This window comes from Entelurus aequoreus, linkage group LG13, assembly GCF_033978785.1.
Source record: "Entelurus aequoreus isolate RoL-2023_Sb linkage group LG13, RoL_Eaeq_v1.1, whole genome shotgun sequence".
Classification (NCBI taxonomy): Eukaryota; Metazoa; Chordata; class Actinopteri; order Syngnathiformes; family Syngnathidae; genus Entelurus; species Entelurus aequoreus.
In genome coordinates this window covers 26415141-26423487 of record NC_084743.1, presented here as the reverse complement: position 1 = coordinate 26423487, position 8347 = coordinate 26415141, and the positions used below count along the sequence as shown (strand labels likewise).

The window sequence follows — 8347 nt, the reverse complement described above, 5'->3', positions numbered from 1 at the left end:
GGTATAAATAGACTAAATATAGCGATATAATATATAACATATATACAATATATACGAATATATACATAATATGTGTACAGTATACTATATATACAGATATATTATATTATGTCTATACCATATATACAATATATAACAATTACCATGTACAATATTACAGTATATGTGACAGCAGCAGCATAAAATAGAGAGTAGATCCGGCAGAAAATAGAAAATAGTCTGTGGAAGGGGCGTGGTCCACGTGTTCCCTGTGGGCAGGGCGTGTGCAGGAGCCGGCTGTGAAGCAACTGACAGATGAGATATCTCAGCTGGAATAAATAAATGATAAATGGGTTATACTTGTATAGCGCTTTTCTACCTTCAAGGTACTCAAAGCGCTTTGACAGTATTTCCACATTCACCCATTCACACACACATTCACACACTGATGGCGGGAGCTGCCATGCAAGGCGCTAACCAGCACCCATCAGGAGCAAGGGTGAAGTGTCTTGCCCAAGGACACAACGGACCTGATTAGGATGGTAGAAGGTGGGGATTGAACCCCAGTAAACAGCAACCCTCCGATTGCTGGCACGGCCACTCTACCAACTTCGCCACGCGTCGTAGAGCATGAGGGGGTGTCTGACGGGGAGTGGACGCGCGACACACATGGTGCTGAAAAGCACAGAAAGAGGACCGAGATAGAGACTGCTAAAAAGCATCAGAGACTGAGAAAAAGAAAACAAAAGTAAAAGACAATTGTAAATCCACAGCCGAAGGGTGTCGCGTGGTGATATTGGTCCAAGAAAGAACCCAACGACCATAAGACTGGTACAATTGGCGCCCAACCAGGTTTGGACCAAAGGAAAGAAAAAACAAAAGGAAGAAAGAAAAATGTCGGCTCCAACTCCCCTGGAGGCACTTGGGCGAGTGCTGGCGGAGGTGTCGGGGGTGAGTCGGCAGCAGCTGGACATCCTGCAGGCGCTGATGAGTAGGGCGGGAGGGGCAGCGACAATGAAAGCGCACACCTCCATGCAGCGCATGTCGGAAACAGAAGACCCCCAGGCGTACATGGACATTTTTGAGGCCACGGCGGCGGCATGCGACTGGACTGAAGAAGAGTGGGGTGTGAGGCTGCTGCCGCTCCTGGCGGGGGAGGCACACGCTGAGCCTGCCGGCGGCCTCCAGAGTCCAATTTGCGGATCTCCGGCGAGCCATACTGGACCGGGTCGGCAGCTCTGTAGAGGACCACCGACGCCAATTCCAAGCCATGCGGCTGGGGCCCAAGGACCGCCCGTTCGCCTTCAGCCACCAGATCCGAGACGCGGCGGCACGGTTGCTGAAACCTCGAGAACAGGATTCCCCCATGTTTGAGATGATTCTGCTGGAGCAGTTTCTCGAGTCCATACCAGCACGGACCTCGGCGTGGGTCCGGTACCACCGGCCGCGGGACCTGACGTCGGCGGTGACCTGGGCAGAGGCCCCACGTGGACGACTCGTCCACGCCGAGGAGACAGCGACCCCAGAGTCACAGCCCCGCCCGGCGGTGGAGGCCTCGACCCACGAGCAGGTAACCGCCTCGCACATGCCCCCACGGCCCAAGACACCACACCCACCAGTCTCATCAAAGGGGGGGGGGGGGGGGGGGGGTGTCCGGGGAATATAATCTCTCCTCTGCTCCTTATTTCCAGGGTACCGACGCTGCTGAGAGGGGGCTTCCCCCGCAGACGGCACCTCGAACACCAGGGCAGGCATGCTGGAGGTGCGGGCAGCCCGGTCATGTGAGACGAGAGTGCTCCATGATGGAGGTGGGACAGGTGACGTGGAATGCCGGCCCTCCAGCACCCTCCCCCGATCCGTAGACGTATTGCGTCCTGGTAAGGGTACAAGGGAGTACATACCGGGCCATTGTAGATTCAGACTGCAAACAGTCCATGATCCACCAGAACCTGGTTCGGCCCGGGGCGTTGAGGCATGCGACACAGGGGCGAATTAGGCGTATACATGGGGATGTGCACGCGTATCCTATTGTGCCAGCAGAGATTTGGTATAAGGGACAAAAGCATAGGGTTAAGGTTGCCGTAAGCATGCACCTGACGGACCCCATAATTTTAGGGACAAATTGGCCGGGGTTTCACCAGCTTGTGACACAATGTGTGGGGGTGCGTTCATGGACAGTAGGACAGGGGAAAATCCGCACAGTTCTCAGTGGCGACGCGGGTTCATCCGGCACTGCCGAGCGGGAACCGGCGGGGGCTTCGCGGGAAGCCCCCCCCTGGACCCCCGTTGGCCCCCGACGGAGGATTTTCCTCTTGAGCAGTCCTGTGATGAAACTTTGCGCTCGGCCTGGGACCAGGTGGATTACATCGACGGTCAGCTGGTGCGCCCGGGGAAAGCGCGAGTATTCCCCCATTTTTCAAATATTAGAGATAGGTTATACAGAGTGAGCCGTGATACTCAAACAGGAGAGGAATCCACCCAGTTGTTGGTGCCAAAACACCGCCGGGAAATGATCTTCCAGGCGGCGCATTGTTATCCCATGTCTGGCCACATGGGGTACGATAAAACACTCAATCGGGTCATGGTCCGATTCTATTCTATTCTATCCGGGCAGACGTGCGCCGGTGGTGTGCTGCCTGCCTGGATTGCCAGCTGGTGAATGCGGCGGCCATCCCGAAGGTGCCCTTGCGCCCATTACCGCTCATTGAGGTCCCATTCGAGAGAATTGGGATGGACCTCATCGGACCATTTCACCCGAGCACACGGGGATATCGCTATGTGTTAGTTCTGGTGGATTACGCAACGCGCTATCCTGAAGCAGCGCCCCTGCGCTCCGTCTCTGCCAAGAGTGTTGCGCAAGCTCTGTTTCAGGTCATCTCCCGAGTCGGAATCCCGAAAGAGATTCTGACGGACTAAGGCCCGTCCTTTATGTCACGCACGTTAAAGGAACTATAAGGGTTACTGGGAATTAAAGCGATCTGCACCAATGTGTACCACCCACAAACAGATGGGCTGGTGGAGCGGTTAAATAAAACGCTGAAAACCATGATCCGTAAGATCACGCACGAGGACAAACCAAATTGGGATAAATGGCTGGATCCCCTAATGTTTGCGATGCGGGAGGTACCTCAGGCCTCCGCAGGTTTTGCGCCTTTCAAGCTATTGTACGGCAGAAGGCCGCGCGGAGTGCTGGACCTAACTAAGGAAAGCTGGGAGGAGGGTTCAAGCTCCAGTAAAAATGAAATTCAGTACGTTATGGACATGCGAGCAAACTCCACAGGGTGGGGCACTTGTCACGCGAGAATTTGCTCCGCACCCAGCAACGGCAGCAGCGCACGTATAACGGCAGCAGCGCACGTATAACAAGGGGAACCCAGCTTAGAATATTTTCACCGGGAGAAAAAGTGCTTGTATTACTCCCAACCTCCAGCTCCAAATTACTTGCGCGCTGGCAAAGTCCTTTTGAGGTCACACGGCAAGTGGGTGATGTGGACTACGAGGTTCGGCGCTCAGACCGGGATGGAGGCACACAAATTTACCATCTAAACCTACTGAAGGCATGGATCGAGGCGGAGCCTGTTTCCATGGTGACGGTAGTGAGGGAGGAGGAGGAGTTGGGGCCAGAGGTCCCGCGCTCTTCCCCTTCCCCTCCCCTGCCCTGTGACGACCAGCTCATGTTAGCGCAGAAAGCGGATGTTGCTAAGCTGCAAAGGCGCTTTTCTGATGTGTTCTCCTCTCGGCCCGGCCGCACGAACCTCATTCACCATCATATTGAGACCAGCCCGGGTGTTACGGTGCGATCTCGGCCATACAGACTCCCCGAACACAAGCGCAAAGTAGTTCGGGAAGAATTAAAATCCATGTTGGAATTGGGGGTAATAGAAAAATCCCACAGTGCGTGGTGCAGCCCAATCGTTCTGGTGGGGAAGACGGATGGGTCTGTGCGCTTCTGTGTGCATTACCGCAAGGTGAATGAAATATCACGTTTCGACGCGTACCCAATGCCTCGGGTCTACGAGCTCCTGGATCAGCTAGGCACTGCTTGTTTTTTCACGACACTGGATTTAACCAAGGGCTACTGGCAGATTCCCTTATCACCAGAGTCCCGGGGGATAAACCGCCTTTTCCACTCTGGAAGGTTTATACCAGTTCATGACACTTCCGTTTGGTTTGTTCGGTGCACCCGCCACGTTCCAGCGCCTCATGGACCGGGTGCTGCGCCCTCACGTGTCATACGCAGCGGCTTACCTGGATGATGTTATCATCCAGAGTAGCAGCTGGGAAGATCACATGCTGCGGGTGGGGGTGGTGCTCGAGTCCCTGAGGTGGGCGGGGCTCACCGCCAACCCGGCGAAGTACGCGGTTGGCCGGAGGGAGGTACAGTATCTAGGGTACCACTTGGGGGGGGGGGCAGGTGCGGCCGCAGGTAGACAAGACGGCGGCGATCGCAGCCTGTCCACCCCCCAAGACGAAAAAAGAGGTGAGGCACTTTTTGGGTATGGCAGGGTATTACCGGCGGTTTATTCCCCGGTTTGCGGACCTGACCAGCCCACTGACTGACCTCATCCGAAAGGGTGCGCCAGAGCTGGTCCAGTGGACGGAGCAGTGCCAGCGGGTGTTCGAACAGGTAAAATCAGCACTCTACGAGGAGCCGGTACTGTCCCAGCGGGTGGAGGACGTCGACCGCCCCATCTTGTACATCAGCCGAAAGCTTTCAGACCGGGAGGCCGGTGGAGAGGGAGTGCCTCGCCATCCCGTGGGCGGTCGGAGCCCTCCGGTACTACCTGTTGGGGCACACCTTCAGTCTCTGCTCGGACCACAAACCGCTCCAATGGCTCCACCGCATGAAGGATGCCAACGCACGGATCACCCGGTGGTACCTTGCGTTGCAACCCTACAACTTCCGGGTGGTGCACCGGCCGGGGACGCAGATGGCCGTAGCCGACTTCCTCTCTCGCCCCTCTACGGGGGTGAGGGGAGTGGGTACGGCCGGACGGCTGCCCGGCCTGAATCTGGCGGTGGAGGCATGTGGAAGGGGTGTGGTCCACGCGTTCCCTGTGGGCAGGGCGTGTGCAGGAGCCAGCTGTGAAGCAACTGACAGGTGAGGAGATATCTCAGCTGGAACGAGTTATCTAATCACCTGTCTCTTTATTAGCAGCATCGGAGAGCATGATGGAGTGTCTGACTGGGAATGGACGTGCGACACTCATGGTGCTGAAAAGCACAGAAAGAGGACCGAGATAGAGACTGCTAAAAAGCATCAGAGACTGAGAAAAATAAAACAAAAATAAAAGACAATTGTGAATCCACAGTCGAAGGGTGTTGCGTGGTGATATTGGTCCAAAAAAGAACCCAACGACCAGAAGACTGGTACATAGACATTAAAAACAAAGATAAGTAGCTGTCAGGCAGATATCATCTATTGCTGTATGGCGAGTGATTATACAGCTGGATGGAGTGCGGAATGAAGGAGTTCTTGAATCGCACAGTGCGGGAAGGAAGCTGAAGGAGCCTGTTGGAGTATGAACTCCGCTGTCCCTCAATTGTCAGGTGGAGTGGGTGGACAGGATTGTCCATGATGGCCAGCAGTTTGTCCAGTGTCCTCCTGTCCCTCACAGACACAAACGCCTCCAACTGCGTGCTAATAGTTTGGCCGGCTTTCCGGATCAGTTTATTAATCCGGTTTGAGTCCCTTTTGCTGGTGCTGCTCCCCCAGCAAACCACTGCAAAGTACAGGGCACTGGCCACAACGGACTGATAAAATATCTCCAACAGCTTGCTGCACACATTAAGGGACCTAAGCTTCCTCAGGAAAAAGAGTCTGCTCATGCCCTTCTTGTAAACAGCTTTGCAGTTGTCCTTCCAGTCCAGTCTGCTGTTCAAATGGACTCCCATGTACTTATACTGCCCCACTACTGCTACCTCAAGCGGTGGATGGATGGCCAAATGGATGGATGAATGGATGGGGGTATGAGACTAAATTCCTCACTTGTGTTGCTGTTGCATGATAAAAATCCTGCTGTTTGGCCCATGGACCTTTGGACCCATGCACATTTTCACTTTGGCCCTAGGAGGCAAACATTTTGGGGCACACCTGCAATAGATCATATAACCAATGCATGCCAATGCATATGGAGCATATGGCAATCAATCATATGGACCCATTCATCACGGTTTACCTGACACATGAAACGTGACGAATTGGGGGGTGCAATATCCACGTTAGCAAAAAAAAAAAAAAAATCAGTTCACAAAATTCAAAGGCAAAAAATTCAGTTACATAAAACAAGCTTTTGTAATAAAGACACAAAATAACCTCCATACAAATCATCAGGAAGTCCAGTAAATCGGAATATGTTTAAGAACATTTCTGTTTCAGGCTATCAAACATGTCGACTAAGCTTCATCTCATTGGTGGAAATGGAGGAGATCCATTTACTTTCGATGGCTTTAACAATGGTGCCACCCTCAAGAAGATTGGAGTGGCAGTGGGCGGCTGGCAGATCCACGCCGTGCGGGCCGAACTGACCGACGGGCGCATGGCGACTTTTGGGAGAGCACACACTTTCAATGAGTTTACCTTCAGCCCTGGCGAGCGCATCACCAAGCTGTCCCTGTGGGGCAACGGTGCCGGGTCACGCCTCGGTGGCATCAGACTATGGACCAGTTCTGGACGCGAATTCTTTGAGCACATGAATGGCTGGCCCATGAAGACCGAGTATTCTATTGACGTGGGGTCTGGCGTCTGCCTGGGCTTGGTAGGGAGACACGGCCATGACATCGACTGTATGGGATTCCACTTCATCAGTCCCATCAAGTCGTCTGTGCTGACCAACTTGACCTATCCTGGCCTGGCCATGTACAAACCCCAGGTGAGTGGTGCTACGTGTGGCTTATCTCAGTCACTATATAACTACACAATATGCATCTTTTTGTGTTTTTCTGTGTTTGTTTGATCCAGGTGTCGAAAGAATACATCAAATCGGTGGCATATCGCAACAACACTAGTGAGGCTCAAGAGCAGAAATGTACATACAACAGATCTGTGACCAAGAAAACCACCTGGAGCACCACCAACAAGATTGAGTCCACCATCAGCGTGACCGTTTCAGCAGGGATCCCTAAGCTGGTGGAGGTGTCTAGTGGGTTTAGCTTGACCGTGGGAGCGGAGCACTCCAACTCAATGAGCCATGTGGAGACCATTAAGGAATCAGATGAGGTTAGTGTGAAAGTCCCGGCAGGAAAGACGTTGAACGTTGAGTTGTCGGTGGGACGAGCAGTCATCGACCTGGAGTACTCTGCCTCAGTCTGGATCACATGCATGAATGGCCACATGCTGGTCTTCCCGTGCACTGGCAACTACACTGGTGTGGCTTACACAGCAGTGGATGTAAGTACCACTGAGTCTGATATAGTTACGAATGCTAAATGAGATCCATAAACATCTCACTGTGCACAGTTTTCATATTGATTGCATTGATTTGATTGCTAGTCATGTTAACTTGCTAAGTGAATGACCGTCACAGATCAAACAATTATCATCATAAACCTGGTTGTGCTTCCATGTCCATCCTTAGACCTTGTAAAACAAACTATTAAAATAGGTCTGTCAAGCTGGTCCCATTTTTTAATGTGTCTGTTTAGTAAATCATCATTTCAATTTTCAAATGTATTCCTGGAATCCTCTAGTCAAACGATTTGTATCATCATTTTTGACTGATCAAACTAGCAACCTTTTGCAGACATAACAGCTGAACACACTTAGTGTAATGGAAATCAAATAATGTTTGGGAAGCTCTTCCCAACACAGTCATAGATGTTCCCACACATTTGTTGCTTTGTTTTCACCATATCATTTAATCAATCAATCAATCAATCAATCAATCAATCAATCAATCAATCAATCAATCAATCAATCAATCAATCAATCAATCAATCAATCAATCAATCAATCAATCAATCAAAGTTTATTGTGTAGCCTTTAATCACAAGTGCCCCAAAGGGCTTCACAAACCTCAACAACATCCCCTGGTCCATACCCACATCTGGGAAAGGAATAACTTCAAAAGCACAGGATGGGAAAAAGAAAAAACCTTGAGAAGGGACCACAGATATTAAATTATTACATTCATGATAGTATGAGGGTGTGACAGTCTCTCACTGTCGTCCGGGTTCCATGGACCACCAAACACATACATGACTGCGAGCAGCGTTGTGACTTCTTTTATTTTTTCAAATAAACTTCAGTCTCTCGTCGGGTCGCTTTTTAGCTCATCCTCCGCTGCTCGCTCTTCGGTCGCTTTTCATCCACCCACGTTGTCGTCGTCTGTGTCTTGCTCTCTGTCGCTTTCGCTCTTCATGCACTGCT

General features: G+C 51.8%; 1 protein-coding gene across 1 annotated transcript; it reads left to right on the top strand.

The window, feature by feature from the left end:
- The first annotated feature begins 6365 nt into the window (after window positions 1-6365).
- Window positions 6366-7411, top strand: LOC133663798 (aerolysin-like protein). The gene is made up of 2 exons (XM_062068499.1): window positions 6366-6851; window positions 6941-7411. The coding sequence occupies exons 1-2, from the start codon at window positions 6369-6371 to the stop codon at window positions 7409-7411; spliced, it is 954 nt and encodes a 317-aa protein (XP_061924483.1). The 5' UTR covers window positions 6366-6368.
- Window positions 7412-8347: the final 936 nt, after the last annotated feature.